Here is a 15990-nt window from a genome sequence, read left to right as displayed (position 1 = left end):
TGTTGAGCCCATTCAATATTTCATTTTTTTGTCACAAGTGATTGAAAAATTACAAAAAACAAATACAATTTTACACAAAGTTATCAATAAATTATATATTGCTCACACATGCTATGGGTATATGTGAAATTACACCACAAAATACATTCTTCTGCTTCTCCTGAGTACGAGGATACCACATATGCGAGACTTTTTGGCAGTCTAGCCGCGTACAGGACCCAGAAAACCAATCACTGCCTTCTGGCTTTCTAAGGGCATTAATTGTTGATTTTACTCCACACTACCTATCACAATTTTGGGGGCCATGAAATGCCAAGATAGAACAACCCCCCCCAATGACCCCTTTATGGAAAGTAGACACTCCAAGGTATTTGCTGAGAGGCATTTTGAGTATGTTACAGATCTTGCTTTTTGTCACAAAGTTTTGAAAATTGGAAAATTGAAAGAAAAAAAAAAAAAAGTTTGTTTCTTTCTTTATTTTTCAAAACAAATGAGAGCTGCAAAATACTCACCATGCCTCTTTGCAAATACCTTGAAGTGTCTTTTTTCCAAAATGTGGTAATTTTGGGGGGGTTGTGAGGAAGTAAAATAAGCAATTTACTCCCTTAGAAAGCCTGAAGGCAGTGATTGGTTTTCGGGGTCCTGTACACAGCTAGGCTCCCAAAAAAGTCTCACACATATGGTATCCCTGTACTCAGGTGAAGCAGCAGAATGTATTTTGGGGTGTTACTCCACATTTACTTGTGGCATGTGTAAGCAATATATCATTTAGTGACAACTTTGTGTAAAAACAAACAAAAAAAATTGTAATTTTCCTGAAAACTTGTGGCAAAATATAAAATATTCCATGGACTCAATATGCCTCTCAGCAAATAGCTTGGGGTGTCTACTTTCCAAAAAGGGGCCTTTTTTTTTTTTGGGGGGGGGGGTTGTAGCATTTTATGCCACATTTTAGAAGCTTATGCCACACATTACCCATTCTTCTAACCACTTGAATACCAACCACTTTTTGACACTTTTTGTTTACATAAAGAAATAAACTTTTTTTTGCTAGAAAATTACTTTGAACCCCCCAAACATTATAGTTTTTTTTTTAAAGCAGAGGCCCTACAGATTAAAATGGTGGGTGTTTCAATTTTTTGTTTTCACACAGTATTTGCGCAGCGATTTTCCAAACGCAATTTTTTTTGTAAAAAAAAATAAAAATTTTTTTTGGATCTTAGAGCTTAAAACGCACTATATTGCCCAAATGTTTGGTAAAATGTAAAAGAAGATCTTATGCTGAGTACATAGATACCAAACACGACATGCTTTAAAATTGCACACGCCCATGCAGCGGCGACAAACTACATACTTTTAAAAAGCCTTTACCGGTTACCACTTTAGATTTACAGAGGAGGTCTACTGCTACAATTACTGCCCTTGATCTGACATTCGCGGTGATACCTCACATGCATGGTGCAATTGCTCTTTTCATATGACACGAGACCGATGCTTGCGTTCCTATCATCAACAGTTTAACACGTTAATCCAAGTATATAGAATGTTGACTACAGCCCTTAGTGATATGAGTACCCTCCTATATTAGGGATTCTACACACTTGTTAGAAACCTTATAGAAATACATACGCAAGTCTGTTCACTTTATGCTTCAATCCTTTACCAAATAAGCTTAACAGCTTTAAATTACCTCTTAACCAAAACTCCTGATATGACTTTTCAGCAGATGCAATTTTTTTTTGGATGACACACATTACTATTCCTATATGGAGGAAAAAAATGTATTGTGTAATACCCTAATATGTCTCTGTGTGGCGTACATAGCAACAGTCATGTTATTGTGCTACCTCCAGCACTTGATACACAAGATATGACTAGTCCAAAAGAGGCTTGAAAAAGAGTCATCCTAAAATGTTTCCCCTAAGCAACCAGACCCAGAAGCAGAAATTGTGCTTGTTCCACATCTGAGAGAAAACATCTCCATGTCATCTTTTGGCAGGTCATCACTACAGCTATCTGCTCTGCTGGAAAAAAACTGTTCCTTGATCACAGCCTGTCCACTGGCCACAGCAGGCTGCTAGTTCTACATTCACTTACAAGCACTTCTACCTCCGAAAATAGATGAGCACAACCATTGTTTACTACATACATTGTTCTCTTATAATACTTTGCAGATTTGACATGCTTTACCAGACCAGTTGTGATGATTGTCTTTGTGCTGAATGGTAGATTGCTGTATCTCGTAGCTACATGCATAAAAATTATAGGCATGTTTTCCATGGAACCTTTGTGAGTGAATCACTCTTTTTATTCATCTTCATTCATTCATTCATGTTTAATGCATTAGTGATGCCCCTGATGTCTTTTGTCTTTGCACGGTTATTTAATTTCCTATCTGGCATTGTGCTGCCACGTTGGGGCATTGAGCTTGCCAGGTAAGGCCGTTAAGAAGTGATCTGCCTTACCGTTCATCCATTTCTGTGGATAGTGGATACTAGGGATATACTGCAAAGGGTGGATGTGCAGAAGGACAATACAGTATCTTAACTTTGTATGTGATATTCCTGTTTCCTTGACTGGTTTCAGCTGCTGAAAGACATTTCACGGAGGCGAAGAAGTATTCGTTACAAGAGAGAAGCTGAATCAAAACCCTACATTGCAGCTCACTTTGATGTACTTCCAACGGAGTTTACCCTGGGTGATCAGAAACACTATGGCGGCTTTGAGAATAAGCCACTGCAAAATGGACAAGAATATGTGTTCTTTGTGCTAGCTGTCATAGAAAACACTGAAATGGTGAGTAGTATTAAGTTCATACTGAACAATCTATTATGGTAAAATAGCATTATTATTATTACTATACAGGGTTTATATAGTGCAAGCAGTTTACACAGTGCTTTACAACTATTATGTAGGTCCCTTAAGAATATATAAGGGGCAGTTTTGTAAAGGTTCACAATTTTTTTTTTGCTTTTCTTTGTTTGAAGCAAGTGTATTTTTACTGGACTGGGGATTCTCTAGTAAATTATCCTATAGTAACAAACATGATGAAAAGCTTTTATTAGGCAATTTTGTAAAATACTGGTCCAGTCAAAACTTGGTCAGTCAGGGAGGGATTAGTGAGATGTCCCAAACCTGCATACAGTATTATTAATGATCTTGATGCCTCCAGCCTGTTATCACAATCTATATCAGATGTTAAATGTGCATGGAAAAATGGGCTTTTGGTGTTCCCAGCTCACAGGAGGAATGCATATTGATGGCACTTGCAAATGATCAGGGGTTGCTTTGTTAACTCTCATTATAGTTTCAAATGGCTCATAAATAAAAACTGATTTTCACCATGATCCTTACGATATGGCAACCTGTGGGTGTGAACATTGTTTACCACAACCCCTGAAACCTCAGTTCTTGCTTGCTTAAAGTACACACAATCAGATTATCGAACGATCTGTCGTACGTTTTTTGTGGCATGCTAGTCTGATGTGGAAAGTGAAGAGTTTTTTTTCATATGAATTTTCCCGTACGACAGAATTCTACTTCAGAAGTGATGTCATGCGTTGGATTGCTTTGTATGTGTTCTTTCGTCTCTGAGCATGCCTAGTCTTGCTCTTAAGATTTTTTTCCGTCAAAATCTGTACTAATGAGACAAAAATCGGACGTTGTATTACGGACGACAAAAATTATATAGCCTGCACATCAGGATTTTGTCAGCCAAAAAGTCGGAGTTGGCTGTCGAAAGCACCATACTAACAATCCGAAAATCGGCAGATCGGTCGTCGGACGAAATTTACCTTGAACCAAGATTCAAGGTGACCATACCTATTACAATCTGATTGTACAATCTCCTTTAGATCTACCATCAGCTATGTAGCGCGAGGGCTGGTCTGATGCATGCCTGCTACCTGTGTTTGGGGTACCAGTATCATTTAATGACTACACAAGTGCGATGCATGTTTGCAGTGCATTTCCAAAGCACTCTGCAAAGCGTGCTTTTTAATGCAGTTTGCCATGTGCTCAGAAACACACAGATGGGAATGGGGCCTCATTGTAAACACAATTTCACATTCAGATCCCATTCATTTTTTGGCTAATTTATCCTGCAACATGCAAAGGGCAGCCCACTGATGGCATCGAAAGTGCAACTAGTTCATTGTAGGTGTATAAAGGTGGGCATACACCATACAATCTGATTGTACAATATATGTACAATCTCCTTTAGATTTACCAAAACGATATAATAGGAGGACACACTTATCTATCCAATTACTCTGTATCCAGTTAAGCATGCTCTTGCATTACATAATTGATGAAAAATCAAACAAGGATTGTACGATCAAATTGTATAGTGTATGGTGAGATTTACAGACTTCCAGGAACACACTTCTCCTGTTTTCAATACTATAGTTTTGATCCACATAGGCTGTTATCAATCAGCTTCTACATGCTCTGGCAAATGAACAATCTATTCAAGAAGACAGTAACATACAAAATGAAGAAGAACAGAGCCTGGCTGTGTATTTAGTGAGAACAAATATTGATATATAGACTGATAATAATTGCATGTGAGTACAGAGTTGTTCAGGAGTAAATCTCCTGGAGGGGGAGGGCAGGTGCAGGGTGTGTGTTAGTGAGGTCAGCTGATGAACTACTTCCTTCTACTGGTTTTTCTGTCCGAAATACCACATTTCAGGATGGAGCTAGAATTAATGGAGGAGTTTTTTTATGGAACACACTGGAGGCTGAGGTAAGGTCTGTCCTAAAAGTCAGAAAGCTTTTTGTCTGCAAAAGAAGTACATTCATGGTTTATTGGTACATAGGGTGCTGGGATTTAGAACAATAAAAAGGGGAACTTAGCCTTTAAGGTGACCTTGCCACTTTAGAAGTCAGTTTGAAAAAATGTTGACAAGAAAAGTATCACACTCTTTAAAGCAGTCATGTAAGAAGCTACAGTAAAATTGCTAACATCTTTTCAATGTATAGAGTCCCTTGTGAAGTTGTTTTTTTTTCTAAAGAACATTTAGGTTTTAATTTATTTGCATAATAACGGTAAGCTGTTAAAATAATACAAGCAGTACAATTACTGCATATTCTTTAGAAGATGATTGGTTAAATGTTTGTGATGTGTTCATTTTGGGAAACATTGGTATGCAATACTCTTTGAAATGGATCACATATTAGCTAACAATGGCACAGTGACTACTTGAAGTGTAAGTTTATTAACATCAACATATGCAAAACCAAAGTGATCAGATGAGTCTTTACAAAGAATCTCACATCTAAAACTGGTCTTGCACATTTAAAATATTTTAATTTGTATAACAATGAAATGCACTTTTTGCATGCTTGTATTTTTAGCAAAGCAATTCAAGGTAAGCTCAATGTTTTTTTTTTTTTTTTGTTAATATTTCTCATAATGAGCAGGCAGCTACAAAATATTGACAGAAGGGGTGCCAAAGTGTTTTTTTTTTTTCTAATAATAATATGATTATCTTGTTAGATGATAGCACTCCATCATATAAAAGTGCACTGTGTGATAATATAAATTATTGTAGTAGCCTATGTGGATTGATAAATTTGTTTATGTATGTATGTGCAGAACAGGGATTCATGTGACAGAGGAAGTACTATGATTTTAAAGGCTAGAGGACTGGATAGTGAAATATGGAAGAAACTGTTTTTTTGTACAGTACAGATTGCCGACATTGGTCTTGTTAACCTGATTTAGGAATATTGTAGTGTAAAATGCATTGCTAAATATAAAGTTTTTTTATATTTAAAAGAAAATTCCAGGCTGTCAAAAATTGTTAGGACCAGCACAGATTAAACAAATTATTTGCATGCCAGAACAGATTGACTGCTGCTTTGGCTGTAAAATACTGTAGTAGCTTGTGCTTACATACTGTGCGCAGCGCTGTGTTCCAGTATCACACTACCAGATATAGAGAGAGCCAGTTGTGCCACCTTTGCACCATTTAGGAGAAGCCTTGTATTTTTTCAATTAATAAAAGGCTTCCTCTGATTGGCCGAGGTGGAAAGGTGGTCAGATGACACCACAATCTCCACCTAAGCCAATTGGTAGTCAGTAGCAAACTAATTTAAATATATCAATAGTAATGATTTTTGTATTGTATGCATTTTAATGGACTACTTAGTTTGATAGTGGTGGTGGTGATTGTGGTGACAAAAACTGTTTCATTTAAAAATAGGCATTGTAGGGCAGCTAGGGTAAGGGCAAAGCATGAAGACTGTTAGGCGTAAACTTGCCTTTCTGTCTATTGGAGCGCGGTCAACCTTACCTTATTGTCGGAAACTGGCCTAACCCTTGTACTATTATATTGTTTGTGGAACAGTTTCTGCATCCATAAGTAAAGATAGGTTTAATTTAAACTGTATCTAAAGCCAAAAGTTTATTCTTTAGTTTGGATAGTAGGGAGAAGTTAGCAACCCTGCCAGCTTTTTATTGCTGAAGTGAACACAAAAAGAATGCAATTACCCCACTCAGTCAGAAAGGTCAGTGCCTGTATTTGACAGAATGTGGCAATCTTTATGTCACTGACATGTCTAATAAAGGTCCCAGGCAAGCCAATACAATAAAAGGATTAATGTAATCAGGGTTAATAATATGCATATTTGATAATAATTATTAAAGTGTAAAATATGTAAATGATATAGCCAAAAACATATTGCTAAAAATATGTATACACCAACATTTATAAAAATACAGTATATACAGTATGCGGAGTGCTCTCCTTCCTTTTTATTTTCATCACATGAATATGCACATGGGACTCTTCCCTGTCAAGTGAGCAACTTACTATTTCTTCTTGTTAATGACTATAGGCAGTGCTCTTAAAGAGTAACAATGAGCAAAATTTTAAATTAAATATATGATACCGTCTGTCAACAGCATTAATAAAGGATTTCTTTTCCTGAGTCCCCCTTGTATCATAGTTTTATTACCTGTTTATCTTGCCAGTAAGTCTATTATTCTTCTACTTCCTAAAGGCCCATACACACGATCAGAAAATTGTACAAAAAAATACCGTACAATAATCTGAACGTTAGTACACAGCTTTCGACCTAAATTATCCTAAGGGGTAAACACAAAAGTGTTACTTTTTTAGTTTAATCAGTAGAGTTTTCATCTAAAATACAATACAATACATTACATCACTTCCGAATTTTTATTCTGTCGTACAAGGATTTTCAAACTTTAGTAACCTCTTCATTTTCGATATAGAGACTAGCATGCAAAAAACAGACAATCATTTGTCCAATACTCTCATCGTGTGTACCAGGCTCCAACCCCTTCAAGCCTGACACTTGTTGGTTTCAATATAAAATCAGTTATTTTTGTTAAAAAAATAATTAGAACTCCAAACACTATGTTTATGTTTTTTTAGCAGAGACCCTAGAGAATAAAATGGTGATTGTTGCAATATTTTATGTCATACTGTATTTGCACAGCGGTCTTTCAAATGCAATTTTTTTGGAAGAAATACACTTTCATGAATTAAAAAAAAGAAAACAGTAAAGTTAGCCCAATTTTTTGTATAATGTGAAAGATGATGGTACTCCAAGTAAATAGATATCTAACATGTCATGTTTTAAAATTGCGCACACTCGTGAAATGGGGACAAACTACGGTACTTGAAAATCTCCATTGGCGACGCTTAAATTTTTTTTAACGGTTACCTGTTTTAGACTTACAGAGGAGGTCTAGTGCTAAAATGATTTCTCTCACTCTAACGATCACAGCGATACATCACCTGTGTGGTTTGAACAGTGGTTACATTTGCAGGCGCTACTTACGTATGGCGTCACTTCTGTACGCGAGCACGGAGGGATAGAACGCTTTCATTTTTTTTTCCTATTTATTTATTTATTTATTATTATGATTTTGGTTATTTGCACTATACCTTAAATTTTTTTTGATCACTTTTATTGCTGTCCTAAGGAATGTAAACACCCCTTGTGACAGTAAAAGGCAGTGGCAGCTACTCTTTATAAAGAGATCTAGGGTCTATAAGACCCCAAATCCCTCCTTTGCACTTAAAAGCATTCAAAATGCCAAGTTTGGCTATTTTGAATACTGTCATTTTTTTTAAAATCTGGCTCCTTTAAGGCTTCAGTAACCGGAAGTGATGTCACGTCATGACGCTGACCAACTGCTCTAAAAAACAGTACTGGTGTGATGATTGAATCTGCAGCCATCCTCGGTACGACCCCTTGAAGCCAAAGGATGCATATTTGCGTTACGGGGGGGGCATGAAGGGGTTAATCAGACCAAGTTGTCCAGCAAAATTGGATGTTATAAGGTTGGGAAAAAAACATTTAACACGGACATGGTGCTTACTATGGTTGACCTAACATAGTTAAAACCTTTATCCCAAAAGGAAAAATAAACCATTGCTGCAATGATAGCTGGAGTTAAGCCTTACCCACTTCTGGACTGAAAGGTTTTACCCCCTTCCTGACCAAGCCATTTTTTGCGATACAACACTGCGTTACTTTAACTGACAATTGTGCGGTCATGCAACGCTGTACCCAAATAAAATGTATGTCCTTTTTTCCCCCACAAATAGAGCTTGTGTTATTTTTTTTTTTTTTTTTTGCCCCTGAAAAAAAAACGATTGACAATTTTGAAATTTCTGCTATAAAACACAGCCAATAATTTTTTCTAATAATCACACTTTTTCTTTTATCAATTTAGGCCAATATGTATTTTGCTATATATTTTTGGTAAAAAAAAAATCCCAATAAGTGTATATTGATTGGTTTGGGCAAAAGTTAGCGTGTCTACAAATGATGCAATATTTTTATGGAATTTTTATTTATTTTATTTTTTTATTAGTAATGGTGGCGATTAGGGATGATCGAACGGTTTGGGTCGACCATCGGTTCGACCCGAACATTGGGTGTTCGAAATTCGGCCGAATTCCGAACTTTTTGCGGTAAAAGTTCGGAATTCGGTCACCAGAACCGCTCAAAATGCAATGGGACAGGAACTGGGCTTTAAAAGCCAGTGATTGGCCCAGAAACGTCAGGAAAAGCCAATTAAGGGGGCAGTAGTCTGCTAGGAATGTGATTGGAGTGACTACGGGGTCCAGAGGCCAATCAGGAGTGAATACGTCCCCAAGTAAATAACATAGCCCCGCCAAACCTCTAGCACTGTAATACAGAGGCCGTGGAAGAGAGTGAAAACATTTGTGTTTCTCCTGCTGCTTGTAAATCTCCAGTGTCATTTTGCAATTATCTTCTGCTGTATGGAGCTGTTCTTTTAGTGTGAGGAAAGGGATATGCAGTGTAGTTAGGGTACTATATACCACTATAGTTAGATTCAATAATCTAGTTTTTGTAGAGATACTTTTAAGTGTCAGGGTGACCGTAGTGTAGTTTAGGGTGACCTGACTCTGCCATGTCAGGGTGACCGTAATGTAGTTTAGGGTGACCTGACTCTGCCATGTCAGGGTGACCGTAGTGTAGTTTAGAGTGACCTGACTCTGCCATGCCAGGGTGACCGAACTCTGCCATGTCAGGGTGACCGTAGTGTATTTTAGGGTGACCTGACTCTGCCATGACAGAGTGACCGAACTCTGCCATGTCAGAGTGACCGTAGTGTAGTTTAGGGTGACCTGACTCTGCCATACCAGAGTGACCCCACTATGCAGATTCTGGGTTAGAGGGGTATACATATATATATATATATATATATATATATATATGTGTATATATATATGTAAATGTATATATATATATATATATATATATATATATATACACACACACAAACACATATATATATATATATATATATATATATATATACCCCTATACAGAAGTTCAGATGTCATGCCTGCCTCCAAACGCCTTCAAAAAATGCCCCAAAAACGCCTGAAAATTGGCTGAAACAAAAACGCCCAGGTGTGAAAGGAGGGTAACACCATCCCTGCGCTACTGAAATTCTAAGAAAAATAATCAGTTTTTTTCTGGTTCTGGACATGCTACAGAGCTGAAACTTCACAGGTACACTTTTTAGACCCCCCAGACACTAAATCCAAAGAAATAACTTTTTTTTTTTTTTTGAATAATTTTTTCAAAAATTGGCTCTCTATCAAAAACGACAATTTTTAAGAACTTTTTTTGCCTGATTCATAGTCCCTGGGGCATGACCCAGAACCCTAGGCGCTTTTTAGGGGCATTTGTTGGGTTTTAGGGCTTCAAAATTGTGTTTTTTGATTCCCAAAGTTCGGGTCCCATTGATTTCAATGGGGTTCTGGAATCCGAACCGAACTTTCGGGAAATTCGGATGTTCTGGTTGAACCGAACTATTCAAAAGTTCGATCATCCCTAGTGGCGATCAGCAATTTGTAGGGAGACTGTGACATTGTACGGAAGAAATCAGACATCTGACACTTTTGACACTTTTTGGGGACCAGTGACACTAACACAATGATTAATGCTAAAAAAAATGCACTGTCACTGCACTAATGACACTAGCAGGGAAGGGGTTAACATCAGGGGCGATCAAAGGGTTGTGTGTCCCTAGGGGTTGCTTACTTACTGCGGGGAGGTTGCACTGATTGAGGGAAGACAGAGATCTGGGTTCCGGCTTGTCCCCTTACAGCACTACGATCTGTCTTGTTTACATAGGCAGATCGCCATTCTGCCTCTCCTGGAGATGATCTCAGATGGCCGTCGAACATTGGGTCTACCAGACCCACTGACTGACATCCCTGCTAGCCAATCATGGCGCAAACGCGCCTCCGGCAGTGAGATGGCGCCATCTAGGGCTACTGAACGAAACCTCAGACAGGTACGTAGATTCACGCAATAGAGCCACATTGCTGCAGTAAATACATGGCGGCCAGTCGGCAAGTGGTTAATGTGTTATTAATTTATGTAAGGTCCATCTAATTCTATCAATCCATCTAACCCTACCCTTTCCATGGTGGACAATGTTGCTGTCCAAGAGGGGGCTATGTTGCTCCTCCATAGATACAGTGTAAAAAGAGTGTAGTCACCCCAAGACAGGAAGTGTGTTACTGGCAGGATCACTAGTTGAAAATAAGGGAAAAAAACTAACAAAAGTAATATAATGCAGCCACCTCATTAAGAGACTGGTAAGCTGCACTATATTATTTTTTTGTTTGTTTTTTATTTTACATATTCTCTAAGTACCTCATTTCTCCTAGGTTTTATTGCTGCCTGTGTCTTTGCAGGGGGAATTCTAAACTTTAAGTTGTCACTGACACAGAAATAGAGGGGAGATCTTTCAATAGGACATTTATAGTAACAGTTTTCTAAGAGGGAAACCCCCTCACTTTGCTGATATTTCTTCTCACTTCCTGTTGTGTCTCTATTGGGATGTAAAATAAATTGCCTCAGTAATGGGACATAGATGGCAAAAAAAACTGACAGTTTGTAACCCTGCCATTCTCTGTCCCAGAAAATGGCTTTACATATATCTTAAACCTAATTAGCACATAATAAATCTTGCTTTATCTTCAACTTTTTTGTTATGATTGTCTTAGTGGGGCTAGAGCTCTTGGCAAGCAAACTGAGCAGGGAAGGCCAGGCTACCAGGTACTGGGCTAAATTCCCTCTAAAGGATTCCAGAACTTTCCTAGACCAAGTAGGACATGTAATCTCACAAGGATGTTATGAGTCTGCTCAAGGCTCTCCAACCATGTGTAACTTCTTAAAATAGCTGCAGTGAGTATAATTCCTATAGCTTCCTTGACTGGTAATACTTTAAAGGTGGTATTCAAAATGTTTCATTAAATCTTCTAGCTTTATAGATTAAAACCTGCCTTGTGTTACTTCTAATTACCTTAGATATGACTTGCATTAACCTTCCATTTTTCCACTTGTAATACCTAAGAATGTAATTAGCAGTGTATTGAATAATATCTGAATGGTGTGTGACTCTTGCAAATGTGAAGAGTGGTACCAATTTCCTCATTTCCTGTTCAGAGATGCTCTGCAATTGATAGACCTTCCTCTCGGAGATTATTACAGAAAGTACTGAGGCATGAACTTTCCAGCAGTTATATATTTTAAAATGTCTCTGGAAAATGAAAGGTTCCTGCTTTGTCTGGGGATTGCATGAATAAATAGCTTTTATGGACGAACATCATTCCAGCCACATGATAACGGACATGAACGGAAAGATATATTCTGCCAATTTATAGCTAATATGTAAGCAAATTACAGCTGTCTGGGAAAAGATTCAACATAGATTGGACTCTAATTTGTTTGAGCACAACATAGATTTTTGAAAATGTATTTTTTTTTAAACAACATGGGAATAAAGCTGCATTTTACAGACATATCAAGCACTTCAGCATTTCAGAATAATGATTGTGCATGTATGGAATTAAACATATATGGCTAGAGTGCATGAATTGAATCATGCAGGTGTAATACCTGATGTTGGTAAATTTATCTAGAATAATTTATTTCTCTTTATTATTGTAGAGCCATTTTACAGATTTGTGAATCATAATCCATATAGCTGTATGAGCTTTGATGCACTGAGTAGGGATCATTGTCAATGTATGTAGGTGGTCATATACTGAAGAGTCTATAGCAGTGATGGCCAAACTTGACACCCCCAGATGTTTTGGAACTACATTTCCCATGATGCTCAACTACACTGCAGAGTGCATGAGCATCATGGGAAATATTGTTCCAAAACATCTGGGGTGCCAAGGTTCGCCATCACTGGTCTATAGTATAGTGATTTGCAAGGCAAAACTATACCGATGATTAAATGTATTTGCTGCTGAAAGATTTAACCCCTTGTGGTACCGTAACTCAGCTGATTCCAACAAGCTAAAAAGTCTTTCAGTAGCAAAAATGTTTTATTATACTTGTAGCCCAATGGTTAATCCTAACATTAAACTATTTAGGATGAACCTGTGCGTTGTATATTCAGGGAAAAGCAACAAGTTCACTTTAAAGACATAGTTAGCCTTTACCAAAAAAAACTGCATATACAGATAAAGGGTATCTGTTAAAAAAAAAAAAAAAAAAATAAACCAAAATTGACCACTGTTGAATAATGCCTTTGCCATAGGTGTAGGTCATTTATGTACCAACTGGAGCTTGACTACAAAACTTCCAGAAATTGCATCATCCCATGCTGCCTTATTGCTAGGACATTGCTAAGACACTCCCAGCTGTTACTGTTCATCTTCACCATCACGGGAGCAAGCTCTTTCTCTGTTTTATACACCCTTACATGTGGTTTCTCTCTCCCGATGCAGTAACTCTGAGCTCAGCATTTCAGAGCTTACTCTTGTGATGTTAGGGATGAATATTAACAGCACCCTAGGAACAAGGCAGGAGGGGTTGATGCCATCTCTCTGAGTTTTCAGTCATGGTTCAGGAGGTACATAAGTGACCTACGCTTATTGCAAGGGCATTATTAATGTTGATCAAAGCTCCACAGTTTGTTTTTGTCTATAGACACCACTTACCTGAATATACCATTTTGTTTTTTTTTGTAAAGGTGAATTATGACCCCATAACGGCTTATACATATTTTCCATTCACTTTCCTGCTGCTGGAAGTGTGGGGAAAAAGCCTTGCGTAACTTCAAGTCGATCCTAGTTGGTGCCCATACATGAATGATGACTCTATCTGTTCCTTGTAATAATGCTCTGCCTAAGCGTCTAATTGCTAAGCATCAGTGCTATCATGTGTGAGGGGAAGAAAGCCCCAATGTCCCCATGACGTTCTGAATTTTAAATAGACGTTTTACATATGTTTTAATGAATTATATAAACTTGCAAGTAACCCTTTAGTACTGGGTGCCCCCATGACACCAGTAGGGCAAAGTATTCTGGGTTCTCTAAAGAGGAGGCACCGCAGCAGCCTTTTTCTCTGATTGAAACTCTCTGTGAAGCTCAAAAGCGCAGGAAGTGGCAGGGGTGGGAACCCATTCTTTTAATTCACAAGAGAATATACCCATCTATTTATATCAATTTTACTTGCCTAGAACCTTTTGAGTAGTATCACTGTATATAAGCTGATGTGAACAAAATTGCTAGATACTGATTCATAACTGTGTATTTTCAGACAATGTATGCCACAAGCCCCTATTCAGATCCAGTTGTCTCGATGGAACTTGATCCACAGCCAATAACAGATGAAGAAGAGGGATTGATATGGGTAGTGGGACCAGTTCTTGCTGTGGTTTTTATCATCTGTATTGTGATAGCAATTCTTCTTTATAAGAGGTAAGTTTTACTGGATTTTTTGTAATTGTGTGCAATAAAAGTGACACCTGGGGCTCATGCAGAATTGGTATTGCTATTGGTATTTGTACAAAAGTGACATAGAGGGTGAGATTTACTAAAACTGGTTCACACAAGAATCTGGTGCAACTGTGGATAGTAACCAATCAGCTTTTAACTTCAGCTGTGACAATAAAACCTAAAAGCTGATTGGATACTCTGCACAATCTCTATGACAAAGCCCGGGTGGATGGGGCAAAATACATCAGAGTGTGTGGTTGGGTGGAGACATGCAAGCTGAGGCCGTTCCTTATCATTTATTCACCTGGGCTAGTCAGGAGTAACGGCAATCCTTTCTTCTTAACGTATGTGCTTTATAAGATCACTTTAGTACATTCACATTTAGTGTAACTTAATTTACTAATAATATTCAAATTCATATCACAAATCAAAACTCGACTATCTATGTTATCGTCCACAAATTCACAGTTGCTTCTATTGGTAGTAAAATCGTTTTTAAACCAACTGCCCATGTGCCCATGTGCAAATGCAGTTTGACCTTTGCATTTTGGTGTTTAAATATTTTTTTTTCAATGCTAACACTTCAAGTGGAAGTCACAATTTAGCTTTTTCCTGCCACTGCTATGAGCATTACCAAGCAGCTACTGGCTTTCTAGTACTTCTATATCTTCACTGCAGCTGTGGATATGTTCTCTGTGACTCATGCTGCCACTTTCTAAGGTAGCTCATGGCAATTAATGGGTTAGAATTTCAAGTTTGTAGATAGTTTCAACATACTTTCCCTACCAACAAATGGTGGTGGCGTACAACAGGTGAAATTACGATCAGCATTATGTTAAAATTCTGTTAAAATGCATAATAATGGGATATTCAGTTTTTTATGATTTGTGCTTAAATTTGCTTGCATATAATGTGAGCGGCTGTAGCGATCTCTGTGTGTTAGGTAACTATCAGGTAATACTTATAAATTTGGATATTTTACTTGTCATCTAACATTTAACCTTTTTCTTTTGTGCTTCTTTAAAATGGAGCAGTAAACCAGACAGGTGAGAAATGTTTCACAGTAGTATAATAACAGTGTCTGTGTGTGTATACTGTAATATATATATATATATATATATATATATATACAGTATCTCACAAAAGTGAGTACACCCCTCTTATTTTTTTAAATATTTTATTATATCTTTTCACGTGACAACACTGAAGAAATGACACTTTTCTACTTCTGTAAAGTAGTGAGTGTACAGCTTGTATAACAGTGTAAATTTCTGTCCCCTAAAAATAACTCGACACACAGCAATTCATGTCTAAACTGCTGGCAACAAAAGTGAGTACACCCATCAGTAAAAATGTGCAAATTGGGCCCAATTAGCAATTTGCCCTCCCTGGTATAATGTGACTCGTTAGTGTTACAAGGTCTCACTCTCTCATACTGGTCACTGGAAATTCAACATGGCACCTCATGGCAAAGAATTCTCTGAGGATCTGAAGAAAAGAATTGTTGCTCTACATAAAGATGGCCTAGGCTATAAGAAGATTGCCAAGACCCTGAATCTGAGCTGCAGCACGTTGGCCGAGACCATACAGCGGTTTAACAGGACAGGTTTCACTCAGAACAGGCCTTGACATGGTCGACCAAAGAAGATGAGTGCATGTGCTCAGCGTCATATCCATGCCTTTGGGAAATAGACGTATGAGTGCTGCCAGCTTTGCTGCAGAG

At 37.7% G+C, this 15990-nt stretch overlaps 1 protein-coding gene across 15 annotated transcripts in view; it reads left to right on the top strand.

Annotated features, from left to right (window-relative positions):
• Positions 1-15990, top strand: part of PTPRD (protein tyrosine phosphatase receptor type D) — a 1741884-nt gene that overhangs the window by 1569799 nt on the left and 156095 nt on the right. For all 15 annotated transcript variants that reach the window (XM_082266411.1, XM_082266413.1, XM_082266423.1 and 12 more), the window contains 2 exons: positions 2587-2796; positions 14089-14249. In XM_082266411.1, the coding sequence (XP_082122537.1) occupies positions 2587-2796; positions 14089-14249 (371 nt within the window). The remainder of the gene's footprint in view (positions 1-2586; positions 2797-14088; positions 14250-15990) is intronic.

Source organism: Pelophylax lessonae (genome assembly GCF_965119305.1).
Source record: "Pelophylax lessonae genome assembly, chromosome: 1".
NCBI lineage: Eukaryota > Metazoa > Chordata > Amphibia > Anura > Ranidae > Pelophylax > Pelophylax lessonae.
This window is presented reverse-complemented; position numbering and strand designations above follow the sequence as displayed.